The 23,829-nt window shown below is 34.9% G+C and overlaps 12 protein-coding genes across 12 annotated transcripts; 8 read left to right on the top strand and 4 right to left on the bottom strand. All coding sequences in view use genetic code 12, as the record gives it.

Annotated features, from left to right (window-relative positions):
- Positions 1-660: 660 nt before the first annotated feature.
- On the bottom strand, positions 661-2,526 carry DEHA2B16478g (DEHA2B16478p; the record flags this gene model as incomplete). Its single annotated transcript, XM_457668.1, has 1 exon — positions 661-2,526. One exon carries the CDS (start codon positions 2,524-2,526, stop codon positions 661-663), a length of 1,866 nt encoding a protein of 621 aa, XP_457668.2.
- Positions 2,527-4,614: 2,088 nt separating this feature from the next.
- On the top strand, positions 4,615-7,167 carry DEHA2B16456g (DEHA2B16456p; the record flags this gene model as incomplete). Its single annotated transcript, XM_457667.1, has 1 exon — positions 4,615-7,167. The coding sequence occupies one exon, from the start codon at positions 4,615-4,617 to the stop codon at positions 7,165-7,167; it is 2,553 nt and encodes an 850-aa protein (XP_457667.2).
- Positions 7,168-8,006: 839 nt separating this feature from the next.
- Positions 8,007-9,038, top strand: DEHA2B16434g (DEHA2B16434p; the record flags this gene model as incomplete). The annotated part of the gene is made up of 1 exon (XM_457666.1): positions 8,007-9,038. One exon carries the CDS (start codon positions 8,007-8,009, stop codon positions 9,036-9,038), a length of 1,032 nt encoding a protein of 343 aa, XP_457666.2.
- Positions 9,039-9,905: 867 nt separating this feature from the next.
- DEHA2B16412g (DEHA2B16412p) lies at positions 9,906-10,613 on the bottom strand (the record flags this gene model as incomplete). Its single annotated transcript, XM_457665.1, has 1 exon — positions 9,906-10,613. The coding sequence occupies one exon, from the start codon at positions 10,611-10,613 to the stop codon at positions 9,906-9,908; it is 708 nt and encodes a 235-aa protein (XP_457665.1).
- A 1,198-nt stretch (positions 10,614-11,811) lies between these two features.
- DEHA2B16390g (DEHA2B16390p) lies at positions 11,812-12,651 on the top strand (the record flags this gene model as incomplete). Its single annotated transcript, XM_457664.1, has 1 exon — positions 11,812-12,651. One exon carries the CDS (start codon positions 11,812-11,814, stop codon positions 12,649-12,651), a length of 840 nt encoding a protein of 279 aa, XP_457664.2.
- A 603-nt stretch (positions 12,652-13,254) lies between these two features.
- DEHA2B16368g (DEHA2B16368p) lies at positions 13,255-14,493 on the top strand (the record flags this gene model as incomplete). The annotated part of the gene is made up of 1 exon (XM_457663.1): positions 13,255-14,493. The coding sequence occupies one exon, from the start codon at positions 13,255-13,257 to the stop codon at positions 14,491-14,493; it is 1,239 nt and encodes a 412-aa protein (XP_457663.2).
- A 1,440-nt stretch (positions 14,494-15,933) lies between these two features.
- On the top strand, positions 15,934-16,801 carry DEHA2B16346g (DEHA2B16346p; the record flags this gene model as incomplete). The annotated part of the gene is made up of 2 exons (XM_457662.1): positions 15,934-15,972; positions 16,142-16,801. 2 exons carry the CDS (start codon positions 15,934-15,936, stop codon positions 16,799-16,801), a joined length of 699 nt encoding a protein of 232 aa, XP_457662.2.
- Positions 16,802-17,142: 341 nt separating this feature from the next.
- On the top strand, positions 17,143-17,499 carry DEHA2B16324g (DEHA2B16324p; the record flags this gene model as incomplete). Its single annotated transcript, XM_457661.1, has 1 exon — positions 17,143-17,499. One exon carries the CDS (start codon positions 17,143-17,145, stop codon positions 17,497-17,499), a length of 357 nt encoding a protein of 118 aa, XP_457661.2.
- A 351-nt stretch (positions 17,500-17,850) lies between these two features.
- Positions 17,851-17,997, bottom strand: DEHA2B16302g (DEHA2B16302p; the record flags this gene model as incomplete). Its single annotated transcript, XM_457660.1, has 1 exon — positions 17,851-17,997. The coding sequence occupies one exon, from the start codon at positions 17,995-17,997 to the stop codon at positions 17,851-17,853; it is 147 nt and encodes a 48-aa protein (XP_457660.1).
- Positions 17,998-18,629: 632 nt separating this feature from the next.
- On the bottom strand, positions 18,630-20,174 carry DEHA2B16280g (DEHA2B16280p; the record flags this gene model as incomplete). Its single annotated transcript, XM_457659.1, has 1 exon — positions 18,630-20,174. One exon carries the CDS (start codon positions 20,172-20,174, stop codon positions 18,630-18,632), a length of 1,545 nt encoding a protein of 514 aa, XP_457659.2.
- Positions 20,175-20,420: 246 nt separating this feature from the next.
- Positions 20,421-22,037, top strand: DEHA2B16258g (DEHA2B16258p; the record flags this gene model as incomplete). Its single annotated transcript, XM_457658.1, has 1 exon — positions 20,421-22,037. The coding sequence occupies one exon, from the start codon at positions 20,421-20,423 to the stop codon at positions 22,035-22,037; it is 1,617 nt and encodes a 538-aa protein (XP_457658.2).
- Positions 22,038-22,812: 775 nt separating this feature from the next.
- DEHA2B16236g (DEHA2B16236p) lies at positions 22,813-23,802 on the top strand (the record flags this gene model as incomplete). Its single annotated transcript, XM_002770093.1, has 1 exon — positions 22,813-23,802. One exon carries the CDS (start codon positions 22,813-22,815, stop codon positions 23,800-23,802), a length of 990 nt encoding a protein of 329 aa, XP_002770139.1.
- Between the last annotated feature and the right edge of the window lie 27 nt (positions 23,803-23,829).

Raw genomic sequence — 23,829 nt, 5'->3', positions numbered from 1 at the left:
CGTCAACGGGTAGAATTGATAGAACTAATGTAGAACTCTAATATATGCTTTTTGTTTCAATTCATCTACTGGATTCTGAAAGAATTATCATGTGCAAATTTTTTTAGCTTCAACTGTATTAAAAGAATTCATCTCCTAGAACGTTGTTGTATTACTAAATCATAACCAGTAGAACGTTACCCCAAAGCACTGTTATCTTCTGAAGACACACATTAAAAAACATGATCATATATTACTGATTATTCTGGAAATCGTTTTCTTATTTCTAGGCTAATCTCCTGAACGTATATTAACTATACACATGTAAAATGGTTATAAAAGAATAATACTTTTACAGATAACCGAATTAGTGCTTGTGAAATAAAGTTGTTCTAATCATGATGTACACTATCTTACCAACAATAGGTCCTGATGAGTAATACCGATATTGAATTTACCAACCCCTCGTCATAAGAAATCTGTTTAAACTGGGAGCTTTTAATCGTCGCTCATCTGTAATCCATTTTTGTCCAGACCTATTCTTCGACATATTTTAATTATTTGTATTTAGTTCAAGGAGTATATATATGTAAATCCGAAATTTAAGATTGCTTTTATAAGATCATGGTTATCGAATAGAAAAACGCTAGATACTTTTAGAAATATCTAACGACAAATTTCTCAGAAGCATCTTGCAAACTTATCTTTCCAATTTTTCGGAGCACCTTTTGTTATGTCTTTTTCATCATGTACATCTTGATCTACTGCATTTTGCTTGTCATTGAGGAAGTAATTAGTCTGAAAAAACGCACAGATAAATGGGATGAAAGACAATCCTAGAGCAATACAAAAGAAATAGTAATTTACTTCTTGGTAGGCTGCAATAGCCCCTTGTCTAATTTCACTTTTAATTGGGTATTCATGGAGTAATGTAATATCTCCAAAAAATTCAGCAACCTGTGCGTCGGAAACAGATGAAGATAAATGTTTTCTTAAACTAGCAGGCATTTTAGCGTTCCATATAGCACTAGTAATGGCTTCTCCTATTGAACCACCAATGCGAGTCCAAAGGCTTAGCATGGCAATTGCCAAAGCAACTTGAGAATGCTCCACAGATGCTTGGAGTGCAACACCGGAGGCAACAACAGAAAGACCACCACCCCCACCTGCCAATATCGGATGAGCAATCAATGCGCCAGTGACTATAGTAGAACCTTTACCCAGTATCAAAATCCCATAAGAGATAATCCTCATTGCGAGACCTAGCAATTGCCAAATTTTATATCTACGGGTGACTCTGAATAAAATACCCGCAATAACGCCGAATATACATAACGCTAGAGTAAGAGTATTATTAAAGTAGGTCCAGTTTGTATAATTCCAATCTTTGACAACAAAAACGTAGGATGAAAAATAAAGCAACCCTATATACCCAGCAAAGTAATAGAAAAAGTCTATGATAATTGACATTACCAATGTCACATTCAATATTCTTTTTGGCATTGCCGGAAATGGTGCATAGTATATTTCGTAAACAAAAAACGCTATCACCAACAATCCACCAACAATAATCATGGCAATTAAACTTGGGTTTCTCCAACCGTTGTCAGCTGAGCCAGCTAGAGAGAATGGTAATAATAATAATGCGAATCCAAATCCTAGTAACAATAAACCAAATGCATCCACTTCTATCAATCCTTGCTTGATTATAGATACGATATTATAGAGCTCTTCTTTCTTTGTCTTAGATTTACCAGCTGAAAAACTATCAGCGAGTGTAACTGTCTTGTCAAAATAAGTCATTAGGGCTATTGCAGGTAGCAATACAACTGGAATTATTATAGCAAACATGCCGTAACCCCATTTCCAATTAGCTACCCGTAAATCGCCAACAATTAGACCTGCAAACCAACAATTTATGATAAAAGGTGTTGCTAAAATTGACGTGACAAATCCTCTCCATTTTAAAGGTGTGAAATCAATCACAATAAGAGTGTTCACGAAATCCACGCCAGTTTTACCTACAGTAGCTATCCCTAGCCCAACAATAAATGCGGTAGCAGTTTGACTTGAAGCTGCAATAATATAACCAACTGTATAAAAAAACACAGAAATGATGTAAATAAAAGTTCTTGAAATCAAATCAGCAAACTTCGCTAATATAGGATTACTTACTGCACCAATGATACCATTTGCAATATTTATAGTCGCCAAACTTGAATGAGCCCCAAAAGAAGATGTTGCTAAAGGCTGTAAACTGTTAGTAGTAGATGCGTCTAATGAGGCTGCCCAAGCACAAACAAGGATAGAAGTACCATAAACAGCTTTTACAATATTGCCTCTCTTTGAATCATCCATGGCTGTCTTAACATTTTCTATGAGCTGAACACCTCTCATAAGGGGGACATGTGGTTCATGAGTTTTGGTACTTGAAGATTGTTCATATTCGTCGACCTCTTTAAATTCATTATCCATAGTACACTTCGTTGTGTTTTCTTCATCTCTACCTATGGGAGGTATCTCCTTGCAATCATGATCTTGAACCATTTCTATAAGACTTAACAACAAAAAATTGTTTAATTTTCTTCGAAAATCAAAAAAAAAATAGATTGTGTCTTATTTATATTACATTGGCCTTGAGTTGTTTTCACTGACGATGATGACTATCTATGAATTGCATGCAAGGCCGCCATTAATAAGTCAAGATTAATCTGATATACCTCGTAACTAATCTAAACCGAAAATCTTCGCACTCAGTTTTTCTTGGCAAAACCCAGAACAGTAGGATAATTTAATTACACATGGTACATGCAGATTCAATATAAAGTTTTGTAAATTAGCTGTCATACCTGGAAATTGTTACAAATTTATTATATTTTTCCTAACTTAGGAAGAGAAGCTAAAAAATGACCTTCACAGTCGCATTAAATGTTTATACATCTAATTTGAATTCAAGTCTTGGCATGGATGGATACAGCTGAAATATTTCTCTTTTTTTTTTCTGTTAATGCAGATATAAAATCTACGAATCTCAAGATGTCACTAACAAGACGTTGAAAAAAGTTTGCATTGATGGATTCCTTTAAAATATAGCGGGGAGATATATGACACGAACGTGAATGATTGTAAAATTTGAAGAATAGAAACATAATAGTAAAATTGAAAATGTATCACTTTTCGTAAATTCATTAAGCATACTTTATTCTTATAGAGGTAGTGTAAACATTAATAATCCAAAAAACATATACGATTGATGTCTTTATTATCGAATAAGAAATAAAAAATGAAAGAATTGTTCTCTCATGTATGAATTCAATGAGAAGTAACTTAATCAGATAAATCTCGTAAATGTATAAGGTTATGAGCTTCGGTAAACACTAATCAGATAATGCATATTTGACCCGCCTTTCAAAAAATACTTTGAAGTTATTTTTCAGCGCATACTTTAATTGAAGCTGAAGAATTATTGGATTTATTGATTCGATTAATCCTACATATCTATTCATATAATTGAATTTATTATATACAAATTAATTCAATTCTATGATGTTACAGTAGGAACGAACACCGGATGATAATAATTGCCTGCTTGACAAAAAACTTTTTCTAGTTATCCTTTAACATGAGAGCCAACATTACGTGATAAGGTGCACCATTTAATGCGCCTTATATTACATAGAAAGGCCTTGTTCGGACCTAATTGTATTGCATCTAGAACTTCAAACTACGAAAAACCACAATGCCACTAGTAACGACACAAGCATGAAGAGTAGTATATTGTATTCTAGAAAACCATGGATAAAGAATATTCCGTTATTGACAGGGAAACTAAACCTAATACCCAAATAATGTGAGTATTAAGTTTGAGTCTAACATGAAACATATCGGAGTTGAGTGTTATAACAGAACTGCTTGTACTTATTCCAAAAAAAGATAGAACTCAGATGATCAACTTTACGAATAAATCTATTAGCTTTTAAACTAAAAGGAAAAATACAGTCTGTGTTGTTATAACCTGTCCACAGAAAATATTCATTTCATCTTTATTGATCCTCGATAGTGTCTCAGAAATCACACTACATGAGAAGGTTTATTATTCAGTTTTGTTCGTAACGGTTTCTGTCAGCGGTTTGCCAAGAAAACTTTTTGACTTGTAATTGCACTTCATATTACCTTTTAAATAACTAATTATTTAGGGCTAATATCATTCAAACAAGGTAATGGAATTATACAGCATTTCCCGCTTTAGTATTGCTATATGACTCAATATTAAACCGTAATAAAGTTAAATTAAATCATTTCATCAATCTTTTTCAGTTATATAGTTCTCTCAAAACTACTCCCAAAATATTACTGTCAACTATAAAATTCTATGTAACCAACGCAAACTTTACAGGAAAGTGCGTCGGATCGTTCATACGGATCGGTGCATATATGTAGAGTGTACTGAAGGAAAAAAATAATCGCTGTGACACTATTAGTGGCTACTAATTGATTTCCAGATATCGCGATCGGTTTACTTTACTGACTCGTAGTTGATTTGAACATAAAAATGATATATATAAATGCATAACCTTTTGATTTAAATATGGCTGAATCGTTATTTTTTAAAATCTCTTTTTTTCACCACGCAAAATGTCTGAAACGAAACTTGAGGACAAAAGCGATTTTATACGAGTGGATTTGAAAGATGAGTCAACTGCCCTTCATGAGGACTATAAACATAAACTTTATGAAAAGTTGGGTCACAGTGATGTTCTAACTGATGATACCAGCATTCCTGAAATAGAGTATCTTTTTCAAAAAACCGACGAGTTACCATTACCAAAGGCTCTTGATATTTTGAAACAATGTCTTCAAGATCATGATGATGATCCAAATTTTCCATATGATGATTTTGAATTTATTCAAAAAATTGTGAACGGTTATAATAATGATTTGAGAATGAGTTATGATGACTGGGTTTTTAACGTCAAGATGTATGCAGCTTTGAATGAATACCACTCTCCATATCCAGAAGTTCGTGCAATTTCTTCACCCTTAGATGATCCAAATATCCCTTGTGAAACTATACGTGCTTATATATTAGGGTTCTTTTGGTGTGTTGTTGGTACTGGAGTCAATGAACTCTTCTCTCGTAGACAACCTTCCATTTATTTATCTGCCTCAGTTTGTCAGATGCTAATGTATCCATCTGGTCTTGCTCTTGAATATGTTTTGCCAGATTGGGGATTTACGTTGTTTGGAACTAGGCATTCCCTAAACCCGGGTCCTTGGACTTATAAAGAACAGATGTTTGCTACTGTTATGTTTGATATCGCGATTGGTGGTATGTATGTTGGTTACAACTTTTATGTCGAAAAACTAAATATCTTTTATGGTAATACTTGGATTACTGCAGGTTATCAAATTCTACTTTCTCTTTGCACTCAATTATTTGGTTTTGGTTTTGCAGGTATTCTCAGAAAGATAGTTATCTACCCAGTTCGTGCTGTTTGGCCAACTATTCTACCTACACTCGCTCTTAATCGAGCTTTATTGAAGAAAGAAAAAAAAGAAAGTATTCATGGCTGGACAATCACTCGTTATAAATTTTTCTTTATTGTGTTTACTTGTTCATTTTTATACATGTGGGTTCCTGATTATTTATTTCAAGCATTGTCATATTTTAATTGGATGACTTGGATCAAGCCTGACAACTTTAATTTGGCAACTGTTACCGGATCTATTCAAGGCCTTGGTTTAAATCCAATTTCGAGTTTTGATTGGAACATTATTGGTTATTGGCTTCCATTGGCATTCCCATTTTATACATATTTGAATATGATGATTGGAATGTTCATTGGGTTTTTCGTTATTATTGGTCTTTATTATAGCAACTACAAATGGACCGCTTATCTTCCAATCAATGATAACAACATCTATACAAATACCGGTACAATATATGAGGTCCAAAGTGTGCTTACCAACGGGAGACTTGATGAGGATAAATATAAAAAATACGGCCCACCATATTTATCGGCTGCTAACTTGGTAGTTTACGGTGCTAATTGTGCCCTTTATACGTTCATGGTTCCATACGTCTTCTTTACTGAACGTAAAGGTATTTGGAACTCAATCAAATCATTGAAAGAACTGATTACCGATTTCAGATCGTCAAATTATTCACGTTTCAAAGACCCACATTCTCGAATGATGTCTAATTATAAAGAAGTTCCAGACTGGTGCTTTTTAGTGATCATGTTGATTGCGCTTGTCTTCGCAATTGTCTGTGTAAAAGTTTATCCTGCTAACACCCCTGTTTGGGGGATCTTCTTAGTCCTTGGTATCAATGCTGTGTTTGTGATCCCATTATGCATCATTTACGCTGTTACCGGGTACTATTTCACTCTCGAGGTTTTAGTGGAATTGATTATTGGGTATGCATTACCAGGAAATGGTGACGCTTTAATGTTTTTGAAGGCTTTGGGATTCAATATTACCGGCCAGGCTCAGCAGTATGTATATGATCAGAAAATGGCACATTATGCAAAAGTTCCTCCACGAGCAGTTTTCCGTGGTCAATTGTTGGGAACTATTTTCCAAATAATTGTGTCATTGCTTGTTATAAATTGGGAAATCTCGAATATTGATGGAATATGTACTGATGAACAGTCAAACAATTTCACTTGTCCTAGTGAAGTTTCTTACTATTCTTCTTCAGTATTTTGGGGTGTTATTGGACCAAAAAGAGTCTTCAATAAATTGTATCCTGTATTACCTTATTGTTTCCTTATTGGTTTTTTACTTGCTCTTGTATGTCTTGCTGTCAGACATTACTTTTACAAACAAACTCGTTGGTTTCAACCAGCAGTTATCATTGGTGGGCTCTTCAATTACGCACCTTATAATTTAAGTTATTTCCTTCCTGGTCTCTACATGTGTTTCGCTTTCAACCACTATATTAAGAAAAGATTTGGTGCATGGTGGGAAAAATATAATTATATTTTGTCATCTTCTCTTGATGCTGGTGTTGCATTCGGTGGAATCATTATCTTCTTCGCTGTTCAATACCATGAAAAAGATATAAATTGGTGGGGAAATTCAGTTTCTTACGCAGGTACTGATGGTGGTATGGGACAAGTTAGTTTATTGGACCCAACCACAGCCCCAGATGGATACTTTGGTTTGAGGTCTGAAGAATTCTAATATAATAATGATTTCTCAGTCCTTGGCGTTTTTTATAATTTAGATTTTGAAATGTTTTTTTTTTTGGGCTTTATAGTCATATTCAAGTCGTTGAATTCTATTACATTACATTATTCTTGTGAAATACCTACCTATATAGTTTTTTTCTTAAAAATCTGGCATATGGTTAATAATTATTGACCTTAACAGTCCAATAACTAGGTTTCCATTGCTTTGCTCGAGATTAGTGGGTTTGAAATATCCAATAAATTAATTTGAAAGACTGAATATAGCTCCTCGGGCATTTATACGAAAGTCTGTTGGTATAATCATATATACGGGGATATTTGCTGCGAAATAGTACAACAGCATCATCCAAAAATAAAAGAAAAACTATTTGTAAAAATCAACGAGGTGCCAAGTTATAGGTGTGAATTATTTATGTCAACCAACACGAGATGTCAACCTCCAATATCATTTCTCCACCGATTTCGCTCTAGTATGAATTGAGAACGAGAACAATTGGACAGGGATCGAAAGATCTTACGACATATAAAATGTTGTGTCATTATTCATCAATCGAGAGAAATTTCTTGACTCTATTGATGCATTCTTTTAAACTTGGTAGATTTGAATAAAATTCAACAACCCCCATGAAAATTCAAATGTTGTCCGGAATATCGTAATCTTAATAATTCGAGGTCTTACATCACGATCCCTGTTATAATGCACGTCAATTTCAGAACATGCTCCATTTACCTATTCACCTAAATCGTGCGAAACTGAAGGAGTTTAAAATATAAATAGGAGATAATTGCCATTCGTTTTGATTCAATGTTTAAATCAATCAAATAAGAAGAATGACAGGACTTGGTGTGCCAGGCGTTTTTAAATTAGTTATGGGAAAATGGTTTTCTCGGATAACATATACGGGTGTATTATTAGGAGTATTTGAGCAATTATCCACGACGGAACCACAACTGGCCGAGCAGGTGTCTCATGAAATTAAGGTACATACTGATACTCTATATAGACTCCTTCGAGCACTATCATTTATAGGTCTAGTTGAAGAAAATGGCGACCATAAGTTTCTCTTAAATGAAGATGGGACAGTTTTACGTAAAGATCACCCAATGTCTTTAAGAGGATTTTTTTTATTCGAGGAAAGTGCAGAACACTTTGTTTGCTGGAAGCACCTACCAGACTTTGTTAAGGAAGGACCCACAAGGACTGCCTTTGAGATAGAATTTGGAAAACCTGTTTTTGATTATATGGATGGAAATCCAAAATATGCTACATTATTTGGAAATGCGATGGATTCTATTTCTTATAAGGAAATTGAGGGTATTGTTAAGGTTTTGAAAGAAGGAAAATATTTGGAGAAGGCTGATGTTGTTTGTGATATTGGGGGCAGTAGCGGGTATTTTCTTGACCTCGTTTTAAAGACGGTGGCCAGACCCGATGCGAAAGGAATTGTAAGCGATACTGCAACTGTTATTAAAGATGTCGAATCTAAAGGTAAAGATGCTGCACTACTGAAGTCCCTATCTTTTGCAGAGATTGACATGTTTAAGAAGGCTGTGCCTGCAGATGTCTACTTTGTAAAACATATTCTTCATGACTGGCCTGATAACAAGTGCATAGAAATTTTAAGACTGGCTAAGGAGGTTGCAAGACCTGGTGCTAAATTCATTGCTTGTGAAGCAGTAATCCCAGAACCAAATGTGCCGGGCCTTTCCAAAGTATTGGATATTCAAATGATGCTCATGTGTTGCGGTCGTCAAAGAACAGAAGAGGAATTCAAAAGACTTTATGAAGCATCAGGATGGAAAGTTGAAGTTGTTGAACCTTGTGGGGACGATTTCATTTCTTTAGTAATAGGAGCCCTTTGAACTGGCAGTTGAAGCTTACAATCTTTGATATATGTTTCATGTGCAGCAGCCACCTTTTTCATAAAAGTTAACTTATTTTTTTCACCGTTAGCCAGATAAACAAACCTCTACTATTCAGCAGAATAAATGCGACAATATTAGTATCCTGGGAGATCACTTATATCATAATATAAATAAAAGCATTACATAAAGTCTCCTCCTTTCCCTTATTCAAATTATGTTTTAGTCGGGAATAATATCACCTTTAACTCCGTTCCTAGCCCTTGTGTTTGTATGAGCAATTCCAAAAATTATACTATACAACTATGTAACAGAAATATTCAATCCCAAGACGAAGAGAGTGTTCATTTTGAGTACGAGTAAGATAGATGATAACGAATTCTCAGCAATGAAGACAAATGGGGATGTCAGTAACGGAGGTTTAAGCCCTCAAGAAATGTGAAGATTGACAACTTTTTTTAGGCTAAACAATTTAATTGATAATTAAAATAGATTAAAGAAGTACACATGTAGAAAAAAATGATGTGAATTGAAATTAGACTATTACAAAAAAGATTATAATAATCAACAATCAATTTACAGCTGGGATATTTTTTTCATTGCTGGAAAATACTGTACCGCTGAATGATATTACAATATACTCTTTAGACGGATTTTTGGTTTGAAGAAAAATGATATACAATTGCGTAAATACCATACATTTGTAAATTTCATCCATATCAGTTAGCTCAGCTAATTATTAGTATCACTTTGCGGGCATCCAATCTTGTTAGATTCGATTGTACAATTCCCTCTCACCTAGTGCACCATATATATGAATAAAATGAGTTCCCCCCTCCTTCCAGAATAAATTACGGTGAGTGACATTTATATGTCTGACTTGATTATTTCCGCTTTATGGTAAATATCGTCTTCAATTGTTCCAATGTAGGCCAAATTACCAAAGCCGCCGACCATATAAACCTCATCAACAATAAGCTTAGTCCAATGTGACTTATGAGGACTGATTTTATTTCGTGGAAGCCAGGTTTCTGAATCTGGATGTCTCTTCAAGAAACAAGTCTCTACTCTTAGTTGTTCAATTGAGTTTTCAAAAGTTACATCTTCCAACTTCCCTCTCAAATTAATTCTAGGCGAACCAGCAGGCGAATGTTTAATACTACCAGGGTAAGATGTATCTACATCTTCATCAAAAGGATGATCTCCTACTCGAATAGTGAAGCTGTAATCCGAACCTTTTTCAATATTTTGGAAAGTGGATCCAATATCTACCACAAGCCAATAAGGATCTCCGTTACCATCACAATCAGCATAATACTCCATCGATGAAACGGGCAATTGAGTTTCATCATCTCCTGATTTAACCGTTTTAAAAGTATTAACATTGACTAAAGACTCTCTAAACACTAATGTTCTAGCCACTCTAGCTCCGTCCTCAATACTGGGTACCACATTAGTATGGAGTGGGATCTGACCATTCGAAATTGCAATTAAATCTTCTGTGACTGGAAAACCAAATACTTGATTAATTGCATAAGCAATATAGATAAGGCTAGTAGATGTATATATCTTCATTTTTAGTTTAGTATATTGTGATTATATGTTAAATTAGTCCGATTTCGGACGCCGGCTTTTGTAAGAGCGAAGTTTGAAATCTAAACTTGTACCGCGACTATAGGTCCCCATTATTGTACAATATTCGTCGTCAATATATTGAAAATTACTGAAGGTCGCAATGCAGAACGAGAATGTCTTGCGGCAAGAGTCATATTCTGCACATTTTTTGGAGATGCTTAAGATGACTCAACAAATGAAATGATTTTAATGAACAAGTCGCCGAATCAGGTAATCCCCGGGGCCTAGATAGTAATAGAATTTACATCATTACATGTATATGAGCGGGATATTTCTCAGGGATATATGTACTACATAGAATTATAGAGAGTGTTGTATTCATGGCTTTCGCAAAACATTTGGTGAATATCTTCGATTTCTCCACATTTTTGAAGATCTCATTATTCTTTAATGCGCGTTACAAATATATGTGAAGGAGACACCATTCGAGTCGTACATTCATCGAATGGTAAAACTCAAAAGATTTATTAAAATATTGCAATATAACAGTGTAAAATTCAGGTTTTAATTCTCAATTGTCATAGCTCAATCTAACAATCATATGCAATCATATGCAGCCTTAGTGAAATCAAAAAGGGGTATAGAGTCTTAACACTTTTCACACTTAACTACAGAAAACAAATACGAAATTAGCATGAATATCTCTTAAAATATTTGCCCCGCATATCAGTAATTATGAACGATTATTGTAATTGCGAATGAAACAATTTTAGAAATACTTACGCATATATATTTTTGATAGCTAAGAATCTATTTAACAAGACTCATCTTATATTTCCACTAAACTTAAAAAAATATACAGAAAAAAGTGATCTTAAACATGATTTTACGTATTTAAAATAATTTAAGTCTGGAGTCATAATTACGGCAATTAAATTCAAATGAATTAAGGAGATACATAAACATCTCTTTTTAAATCTATTTCATATAGAAAATACGTCGCTGAAAATCCCTTTATTCGTCTCATACGCCGCGAACAATTAAAATCAGAATATCAAATGATGCCAATTTCCGTATCAGGAAATTAATTATAGATAAAAATAATTTCAGTCGTATTTACAACTATCATTCCCTAAAGTGACCTGCCAAATAAAAAAATATTTGCAATAAGTATGTCAAATCAGAAGCAAATTCTAATATGAAGATCGTAAATGACGAAAATTCAATGAATAATAGTAATACTTGTGTTCACATGCTCTATACAAAAATTGCAACGATTAATTTGTATAAATACCAGTTATCTATATATTACTCAATTCTAAGCACAGGGTATACAATATTAAAAATGAAGCTAAGCACCACCATTTGTTACACGTATTTGATTACTCTTGCAGTAGCAGCACCAATTGAAGTCACCAAAGCGTCTGAAGTCGTTACACCAAGAAATCTCGCCAGTTTTGAAAAGGCTCTAGAACTGAAAGTGGTATCCCTCAAAACAGCTGCTTTACAATCAACCAAAAATTCTATTTCAAATGGGGTGAATTCTGCTAAAAGCGTTGCTGGGAATGCTGCAAGTTCAATTGAACTGGCTGCACAACTGAGATTTTCATCTGTTGTCGCTGCCGCACAACTGGAGGCTGCTTCTCTTAAGGCTGCTGCTCAGCAGGCTATTGCAAATGCAGAGCCGGAAGGTGATGATGATATTGCTTGTATTCAGGAAGACTTACAACTGAAAGCAGGAGAGCTCGAAAGTGCTGTTCAACAAGCTATCGCTTCGGCTAAAGGAGCGACTGCTCTGGAAATCGCTTCCATCGAATCGTCTTTGGAACTGAAGGCATTATCTCTCAAACAAACAGCTCAGCTGACAGTATCATCGGCAGAAGATGCAGGCAAACTGAATATAATCTCTGCTGAAAAAGCAGTTATCCTGCGGGTTGCAACACTTGAGAACAATTTTTATGACAAGATTGGTTCAGCTAAGGGTTCTTTTGAACTGAAGGCTGCCTCTTTTAAAGATGAACTTGAGTCTTGGTTCTGAAAAAATCTTGAATTCAATTTTTGAACGTGATATCAGTAGATAGCATATTATTATATTTTTATATGTGACAGCAAATTAGTTAAGGTTTTATTCCCAGACATAACTTTACTAAATTTAATGATTATTGAGAAATAAATATTATCTTTTCTATACAAATTTTACGATTGATAATTGCAACTTATTATGTCAGAATATTGTAATAAGATTTACGTTAAGAAATTATTATAAAGACTCGAAGAGTACCCATAGATGAAAGTAGTTACTATCGATGGAATTACTGAAAATTTAATCGAATTATTAAATAAGGTGATATTTACATACAAATAATGATATTCAAACTCGAAATATTTCATTCTACAGGATCTGTCATGGTGCGATCCGTAATATTATACGCTCTAGAGTTTTCTATTATAAACTTTTGATTCCTAGGTTTAGAAGTCAATGTGAATTGAAGTATTTCTTTAGCCATTATTCAACCTGTCTGTAAATTCGAAGTTGTCAGGTAGGGAACAAAATTTACACATGAAAAATTACCCCTCCACGATTATAAATAAGCATCTTTCCCTCTCAGAAAATGGAAGAAATTAGGAAATACAACCCAGTATGGATAGATTAAATCAAGTTTTAGGGCATTTATCTCCATCTGCAACTAATCACATAACTTCGAAAAACCCCGATGATGTGGTGATTGTTGCATCTTATCGTACAGCAATTGGAAAAGGGTTTAAAGGAAGCTTCAAGGATGTTGGGAGTGACTATATTTTATTGAAGTTTCTAGAAGCATTCCTTGCCAAAACCCAGGTTAATCCTAATTTAATTGAGGATATTGCTTGCGCTAATGTACTCAAGGTTCGTTCCGGTATCTGTGAACATAGAGCTGCCGCCATAAGCGCTGGTATTCCATACACCACCCCCATTATAGCCATAAATAGACAGTGTGGGTCTGGATTGGTAGCTATAGGTGATATAGCAAATAAAATAATATCGGGAGAAATTGATTGCGGTCTAGCTGTTGGTGTGGAATCGATGACTAAAGACTTTGGATTGGGTCAATCAGTTGTGTCAAAAGCTCTCGAGGATCACCCAGAAATGATAAAATCTAAGATTCCTATGGGGATCACCAACGAGAATATTGCTATCAAGTACAATATCTCACGCAAACAACAGGATGAATTTGCAGCTAAATCTTTCCAGAAGGCTGAAAAAGCATTGGCTTCAGGTGTCTTTGCTGATGAAATATTGCCTGTTGAATCATTAATTGAAGAAAAGGATGGCCAAGGTAATGTTTCTTTTAAAAAAATTATAGTTGATAAAGACGAAGGTGTTCGTAAGGGAGTCACTGCAGAATCCTTGGGCAAATTACGCCCATCATTTAAGAAGGATGGCCTGACCCATGCTGGTAACTCTTCTCAAGTAAGTGATGGAGCAGCAGGTGTTTTACTTATGAGACGTTCTTTTGCTGAAGAAAATGGATTTAAAATTGAAGGTAAGTTTGTTAGATGTGTTTCTGTTGGTGTTCCTCCAGAAATCATGGGGGTTGGTCCAGCAATGGCTATTCCTCATATTCTCAAGAAAACTAACTTAGTAGTGGATGATATTGCAGCCTTTGAAATCAATGAAGCTTTTGCTACACAATGTTTGTACTCAATTAAAGCCTGCAATATACCAGAAGAGAAAGTGAACATCAATGGGGGGGCTATTGCCTTGGGCCATCCAGTGGGTGTAACTGGGGCTAGACAATATGCTACAATCTTAAGATTATTGAAGCCAGGTGATATTGGTTTAACCTCAATGTGTATTGGTTCAGGTATGGGCTCTGCTAGTATAGTAGTTAAAGAATAAATAGGAGGTGTCAATATGTCTAGAGAGTTGAGGATGCTGTTGATATTATACGCATATTGGTTTTTATATACAAGTTATATTATTAGATCAAACAATACTATGAGTTTACTTTGAGAAGTGGTCTAATACTTAAGGTCCATTGTCGTATATGTACCTAGGAATAAGATATGAATTTTTGATACTCTAGAGGTTTTTCTAATTGAAGTTACAAAAAAAAAAGAACCTACATTTTGAATAATTTAGAAGTATTGAAAGTTGAAGCATTTGAAGTCTTAGCCTTGAATGGCAAGAAACCAACCTATACAATTATTTAGAATTTTTTTATCTAAAATTGAATTTTTTCGTTTTAACTTCATTAATTCAGGTATTTTCATAATTTTTATCACGTATTACCTTGTTACGTACAAAGGATTTAGTTGACTAGTGGCTTTATAGAAATTAATATTAATAGCTGCATGAAATGCACTTCAAACTCTATGAATAAGGGGTTCCTATTTCCATATTAAAAATTTCAAAGAATTTGGGGTTATTCTTGTAATACCAGGTGGTTTGCCTTAAGTTTTTGGTCAATATATCCTTTTTTATTCATATTAGTAATGAAGTATGTTTCAAAGTCGTCTATCCTTTGAACATTTGGCGATTCTATGAATTCTGTATTTCTGGTTATTATTGAGATATATCATACCTTAAAATTGCAGGAATCAACTGCTCCTATTAAACTATTTAATAATCTGGACGATGCTTAAGAGTCGCATCCGTATTTTCTTTTAAATAGCCAATAACATAGACTTCATTGTTCTCAACTGCTAATATTCGTAAACAACCATATTCATTAAGGAATATCATCATTTACCTTGTATTCATTTGGCTTTATTATATGTTCTATTAAGTATTTTAAGTACCCTTTACTCACCCAAAGCATTATCGGATTGAAATAAATAACACCCCATTAAAACAGATTGACCAGCTACCGTCGCAATCCATGTCATGATGATTATCTCTAAATACAGCATTTAGACTCTTTAAACATAGGAACCCTCAAAATATTCAGTTGCATTTAAATCTCTATACTAGTTAGTGGGAGTGGGATTAATTGGAAATTACAATCCAATATCACCCTAATATGAGTTCGATTTGTAAAAGTTGCAAAAATGCATTCCGCATTATGATAAAAATGATCCTATTATGATTCTAATGAGTAATTCGAAATCACTATGCGAAGACACAATATTGTCAATCAGATATTATATAAATAAAGCTACCCTCTCTCAGTATTTTAAGATGTATTCCTATCATTGAGGACTATGATGATCTTGAGTACTGGAAGAGATACTGACATCGTTCGAATTGTTAAGTGTGAACCAAAAATATTTCTGAGTCCTCCAATTTACGCCAAAGTTCCTTTACAGCGTAAATACTATCATACACGAGTGAGCAATAATGACTCATTTTTCCCAAAACGTACAAGCTATGGCTTTTGTTCGTTTTGGTTGAGATATTTATAGGAGCAAATGGAACTAGTTGTACCACCTTTTTTTTTTTCTCTTCAGAGTAGTATATAAGCGTCGGTACTTGTAGTATTTTCGGCGCGTACAACTGAAACCACTTTATATCTGACTTAACATGGGAGCTTACGAATTTGTTTCAGTCCCAAGAATGTTCATCATTCTTTGGATCTGCCCTCGGCTCTACTGAAGAAATAAACAATCAAACTTATATCCCGAAATTACCTAGTGAATTGTCGCTCGAGCACTCATCGAGCCATAGCTGGTTATCTGAAGAGATCAAAGATGGTGAAACACCTGTTTATCCAGCTATAAAACCTGGAGAAGCGTCGCTACATGCTGAATTCGAGACTAATCTGTTTCCAAATGATAACAAAATATCGTCATCTTCATCGTCCCTTTCAGAAGGTGAGCCGGAATTAACTGATGTCGAATCACAAAGAAAGCTAATATGGATAGACCAATCGCATGATCTATCAAGTTACTCCGGACGGGTTAACCGCTCAAATGGACGTAGCTCAACATTAGAGGATGTCGATGGGGTGCGTAGGCGCCTCGAGAAACGCAAACGACGTAGCTCTCCAAAAAATTTGCTGTCGGAAGATCTACATGAAACAAAACGGTTAAAGAATACAATAGCTGCAAGAAGATACAGAGAAAGACGGCAAAAAGAAGTTGAAATTCTTGACAAAAAGGTTAAGGAACTTGAACATGAACTTTCTACTACCAAAATGGAAACCAAATGGTGGCAGATGGAGGCACGAAGATGGCAAGAATTAGCTGAGAAAAGGGAGGAAAAGTAGAGATATTTTTTAGGTATATAAAAGAGCTTAAATTTTAATTGATATTATAACGCTTATATTATGCTGTAATTATTATTGAAAGAATTATTAGAGATCTGATAAATGAATCATAGGTAATTTATCGGCATCTGCAACAGGTTCTTTAATTGTTGCTGCGAACGCGATGAGTTCAATAGGTCGTTGGTGTGCAACAGTAATGTTAGTACTTTTGACTTTATTAAGTTATTGTATATTAGATCTATTTCAATAGGTTTTATCACCCTTTGGCAAATGGTTTTTACTATAGCATTATTTTCTATATCGGACTCGGATAGAAACAATGTGAAATTTGCACTTTTAACATGCTTAATAACAAAGTTGGTCATGTTTTGAATTGCTCTTGGACAAGTAACAACGTATCAAAGCTAAAACATTGTATTATAGCCATGGAATTGCTTGTCATGGCTGCAAACATGGCAGGAATTTGTGCTGGTCAAGTATTGAGAACGAATGATGCTCTGAAGTATCATGATGCATTTTTAGCCGTATCTGTCGTCAGCATATTTTCTTTGCTAGTAGTAGCATGCATAAATGTTCAATATATTTGGAGCAACCACAAATTGGAGCAGAAGTATCCATTAGCAAATAATCATGTAGGCAAAGAAAATATTACAGCAGAAACTAGAAAGATTGAAATGATAATACCGTTATTATCGTAGGGAACATAATAGATGAATCACATATGAAAAAATTGCTTTCTAACATCGCAGCTACAGATCAGCAGAACGAAAAATATCTGAACAGATATCTTTTATAATTATAGACAATGTATTCTAAATCAATGGATGCATAGAGAATTTCAACATGAAATCCAACTTGAAATTTAGTTCTCAGTTTGTGACGCTCGACTTATAGTTCAAATGCCACGGTATAGTGTATTTTTTTTTGCAACTAAAAAAGTAGTGCAAATAAATAATTATCAATCTAATTAGTCTTGAACCATTTGTTGATTCAGAGTTAATTTATTTGAATAAGTTTCGCCTAACTTGATGAATTCTCCTGAATCCCAATCAAAGGCTGAAAGACCAGATGCACCCACTGCTTATGTATACAATAAGAAGTCTTCTGCTATTATATAGCACGTTCGATTGTTTCTTTGCATTCTTTGAGAGAATCTCATAAGAAACATACTTTCCAGGAAAATCTCTACCCATCATTCTATTCAAAAGCTCTTCCTGAGTGAACTTGTCTGACCAAAACGAATCTTATCAGGAAGTGTTGATTGCTCCTTCAAAATAACTGAGGCAATAATCTGACCAGAATTTTCGTACGTAATGAATGCCCATATGACATATGGTTCAATGATAGTTTAGCTGTCCTTAAAATTCAAACTCACGGCGTCACGGAAATGAGGATTACAGATGTCGGCAGCATTTATTCCACCAGCCCTGACATATTACTTGTGGTATTGAAGTTTCTTGTTATCAATGTTTTCTAGGTACCTAATTGGGTAGGAACAACTTTATCGGAGTGGGCATGGAGAAAGTACAAAGTTCCAACTGAGCTACTACTATAAAACTGCAAGGTTCCCTGGTTCGAACAGACAGGATCGCAGCATCGTAAAAAATGCAGCAGTTTTTTTCGGATGAATATACTACGAACTAGCGAGAAATACGGAATAATAACTCGAACTATGTTTCACAAGCTACTAGATCAATATCATTATTAATGTAAAAAAAACTACATTTGATCACGTTTGAATATTTATAGACTAAATCCTAGAAACTCATTGCAATTACAATAATATACTTAGAAGTCCAACATGGATCAAACCTGATTATATGTGGTATCAAGCTTCCACATGAGAAGAAATACTGATTGATACATCATTTTCCTTTTCAAGGTATTCAATTTCCTTCTCTGATTTGAATTTAGAATCATCATTAACTTTGATATCACCATAATAGTCTTTACTATTAATTCCTGGAACAAACCATGGTGCGTTTTCAAACAATTGATTCATTGATTCCAATGGTATGCCCTTTGTTTCTGGAAGGAAACACCAGAAAAAGAATGAATTAGTAAAACTGCAAATAATAAAAACAATATAAAATCGATAATGAATGGTGTCCATAGCTAATGGAGTAACTTGTCCAATCATTGTATTCATTGCGAAACATGTCATTGTTGATAAGGAGACACCTTTAGAACGAGTTGCAGTATTAAAGACCTCACTAGGTATAACCCACAGCAATGGACCGACATAAATGCTGAAAATAAAATTCCAAATCCAAGTAGAGGCAATAAAACCTATCTGTGAGGAACGGGGTTGTGCTCCCTTATAAGGTGGAAAAAGTGCCAAAAGAATGCAAGAAACGATAAACATGCACCCACAACCAATATTTGCTCCGATTAAAGTCCATCTCCTCCCAGTATAGTCGACAGTAACAATACATAGAGCCTGCGCTATTAAAGCAATAATGGAATTGATTGCTTGATACAAAAGAGTTTTGCCAGATGATAACCCTATCTGGGCAAATATTGTCGGCGCATAATACTGTATTGCAGATACACCTGTCATTTGAACTGAACCTTGAATAGCACAACACAAGAAAATTCTCCTCAAATTCGATGGTATCAAAAACAAGCTGGCCCAACTAGTCTGACCATGTATTTTATCAAATTCAATGGCAGCTTTAATTTTCGAAAACTCTTCTTCTACAAACGGATCTTGTGTATTACCATGTGCATATAGCTTCCCTAAAACTTTCAAAGCTTTTTCATCCTTGTTGTACTCTAATAACCATCTAGGCAGTTCGGGGAAGAGCAATATTAAACTTCCTAGTAATAATGCTGGTACCATCTGGAGACCGAGAGGAACTCTCCATTGCCTGTCATCTTCAAACCCTATGTAGCATCCATATCCTATCCATGCAGCTGATAAAGCGCCGATACCCAAGAAGAATTGTTGGAGACTTGTGACTCTCCCTCTATGTTTTGGATGTACTAGTTCTGCCTGGTACAAGGGAATAATCATAGTGTATAGCCCAACACCAACTCCAGCAAAAAATCTCCCGGCAAACAAGAACCTAAAATTCTGTGCTCCACATTGAAGCGCACCACCAAAAAGGAAAAAAATAGTAGCAAGCAAAATAGTCTGACGACGACTCAATTTTTCTAAAAACCCAGCAAGAAGAGCTCCAGCAAAAGCCCCAACAGTAAAGAGAGATACAATTAAACCGGTAACTGTAGTATTTGGATAATTCATATATTCTGTGAAACTCTCTGAAGCTATGACTTGGGCAATAATTCCCAAATCATACCCGTAGGTGAAAGACCCGACGGATGCAAAACAACAAACCAAAAACTGGTATAAAACCGGTGAGATAGTCATAATAGATACTTAAGATTTTGCAATTAAATGAAAAACTCCTAAGATTATATAGTTCACGCATCTCGTAAATTCTAAAACTTCCCCGTGATAAATCCTCAGCGGAGGATTTCCCTTGTTGGAATGATAAAGGTGGGTTTCGGTATGTAGTAACCGATATTCACTCCGCTAGGGTATAAGGATACGTTAATAAGTACTGGATTTCTATGTCAGAAAGTATCATCATTTTTTAGTCACCGAGTGTTAACTATGTCTAATTCAGCTCAAACAATTGAAGAAATTAAAAGCTTATCTCAATCAGAAATTCGAATCGATCCCCACCGTCGCTTGGGAGAGATCGACCGCAAAATATATAGTGGCTTTCTTGAACACTTAGGTAGGTGCATTTATGGAGGGATTGTTGACTATGAGAATCCTAATAAATCATTGATAACGAAAGAGGGTTACAGAAAAGATGTCGCAAAAGCATTGCAAGATCTTGATATGCCAGTCATCCGTTGGCCGGGTGGTAACTTTGTTAGTTCGTATCATTGGCAAGATGGTATAGGCCCAAAGGAATCAAGGCCAAGAAGACCTGAATTGGCGTGGTTGAACGAGGAACTGAACTTGTTTGGCACAGATGAATTTTTACATTGGTGCGAATGGATGAAGATAGAGCCATACTTATGCTTAAACATGGGCACAGGAACCCTTGATGAAGCATTAGCATGGATAGAATATTGTAATTCTAGTCTGAACACTTTTTGGGCCAATTTACGTAGAAGTAATGGACATGAAGAGCCATATAACGTTAAATACTGGGGTTTAGGAAATGAGGTTTGGGGTCCATGGCAGGTTGGACAAATGAATGAAGACGATTATTGTAAAAAAGCGCTACAGTGGGCAAAGGCAATCAAACTTCTTGATCCTTCTGTAGTATTAATAAGCTGCGGTTGTACAGGATTCTCGAAATGGGACTACGAAATAACTCAAAATCTATTCAAGTTTGTTGATTTTCACTCTATACACTTATATACTAGTGATGCTAAGGACCAGATGAAGAATATCACAGGACCTGCTGCTGCTGAAACTGGTATTCAAATTACGGCAAAACTACTCGATTTAGCAAAAATTACAAACTATAGTTCTTCAACATCTAATAGTGTTGCAGCTACTGAAGATTTGGAAATTAAGAAACACCGGGTAAAGATTTGCTTTGATGAATGGAATGTTTGGGACCCTATTAGAGCCGGTGGGGAGGTCGGTTGCGAAGAAAAATATACATTGGGTGATGCATTAGCTGTTGGATCATGGCTAAATGTATTTATACGCCAATCAGGTCATGTTGGAATGGCAAATATTGCTCAATGTGTTAATGTTATAGCCCCAATTATGACTAACCAAGACAAGCTCTTCTTTCAGACAACATATCATCCATTTCGCTTATTTTCTCAGAAAATGAGAGGAGAGAGCTTGAATATTCATGTCGCTACTCCTTTGTACAAGGGAGATACTCGTGGAGGTAATATGAACATTGAATGGCTCAAGGACGTTGACTCAAATATTACCATTCTTGATTGCTCGGCAGCAATTGACAATAATAAAATTATTATGGCGGTGGTTAACAGATCGCCAACGGAAGATGCAACTACTAAGGTTTCACTTCCTGGTGAACCAAGGAACATTAGCCCCAATGCTAATCTGTGGGTTATCTACCATGAAAATATTAATGCTATTAATACGTTTGAAGAGCCGGAAAACGTTGTAGTCGAGGAAAATGTTATCGCTTTGAACTTTATTCACCTGAATTGTGAATCTACATTTTCAATATCTTTTAAAAGGCATTCTTTGACCATGATAGAGATTCAGCTATTAGAAGGTTTTTAGTAAAAGTAATGAGTACTTCAATGTGTTACGGAAATCATCAGATAGTTTCCTAATCGTAAGTTGATATAATCTACTATAATATATATTATTTAGAATATATTTTTTGATTTTTTGATTTTAAATATGTACTCGGTCTTCAGAAAGAATACGTATTATTATACACTTGCTTGTGCCAATTATTTTCCTACCGTAGGATTTCTGATATTCTAATCTACCGGAATAAGTTCTTCCGGATGTAATATGGTCTTCAATATAAGGTTCTCATTTTAGGTTTTTCGGTCCGAAACTAAACCTAATGGAAGAACCAAACTGAGGGGCAATTTTACCACCCATTTTATTGTCATGATCAATTATATATTCTTACTACAACGTACTGATAGAATTGGGAAACACTTTTATTTACTTCACTTGTGTCTCCTGTTTTAAAAACATTATTGAAAGACGACTACCCCCCCCCCCCCCCCCCCCCCAAAAATTAATACCGTCATGTGATATCTTTCTACTTAAGATGATGCTGATCATTATATTGTACACTCATATTTAGGGGTAACAGGTAACAGATATTACGATACATTCATGTTTATCAGCATAAATGTTTTTAAACACAATGTTATTGATATTAAATTAATCCTGTATACGGCTTCGAGGATGACTATGAATCATCAATACTAGACGCTTCAATGTTGCACAATTCCCAGTTCTGTCATTCCAGCTGATATTTATTTACGTCAATAGAAAGCTCAAGAAATCTTCTCTACGGTAAGAAGAAACAGATATGTCATCCATTACAAACGCTAACTTTTTAAAAAAGGATTCCCAAATCTGTCACGAAAAAGTTATCTTCTTTCCTGATGTTTTATTTCCTTGGAGACCAACTATTTTAGCATATGCATCTTTGTCCATAAGTAATAGTATTGGATTTCCAATTGATGCTGTTAAAACCAGAATGCAATCTCGATATGATTTTAAAGGTTATCACGATTGTATTAAAAGAACTTATATCTCTGAGGGTGTAAGAGGATTCTACAGAGGAATTACGATTCCTCTAATTTCCAACTCTATTTCGAGATCTCTTACTATTCTGTTATTCATAAAACTAAAGCCAGTATTTTATTATACAGTACCTTGCTTAGAAATGAATAAATCAGTGATTCGTGAAGCACAGGTAAGCTTCCTTTCAGGTGCCACCTCGGCGGGTATTATTTCAATATTTACTTGTCCCTTTGACTCATTGAAGATCCATTCCCAAATTTTAATTTTGGTACAAAAAGATTTATTGAAGAACTCAACTTCTTCCCAGATCCACTATTCAAAAGAGCACTTCTCTATAATTAACACGTTAAGAAAGGCTGTAAAATACAAGGGGTTGAGAAGCGTTTATTCAGGTTTTAAGTATCATCTTTCAAGAGACACTTTATCCGGTGGCATATATTATTCTAGTTATGAGGTAACAAAATTTCTCTTGAGTTCTTTTCCAGAAGCTTCCTTACAAACATCAATATTTATAGCTGGAGGTATTGCAGGGGTGCTAGGAGGTTTAGTCGCATTTCCTCTAGATACAGCGAAATCTCTTGTACAAAAAAATGTGATTTCAGATATCATCAGAATCGAAAATGGATTAGATCCGCTACCATGTAAGGCAAATAGCATTAAAATATTCCATGGGGCAGTATATAAAGGTATTACTGCCACTGCATTCAGGGCATTTATAGTAAATCTGATTTTTTTTACTATATTTGAGTTCTCAATGGCACGTTTACATTAGGTAATTACTAAGAAATGTGATTTATCA

This window comes from Debaryomyces hansenii (assembly GCF_000006445.2).
Source record: "Debaryomyces hansenii CBS767 chromosome B complete sequence".
Classification (NCBI taxonomy): domain Eukaryota; kingdom Fungi; phylum Ascomycota; class Pichiomycetes; order Serinales; family Debaryomycetaceae; genus Debaryomyces; species Debaryomyces hansenii.
Note: the sequence above shows the minus strand (reverse complement) of the source record. Positions and strands in the feature narration are given on the sequence as shown.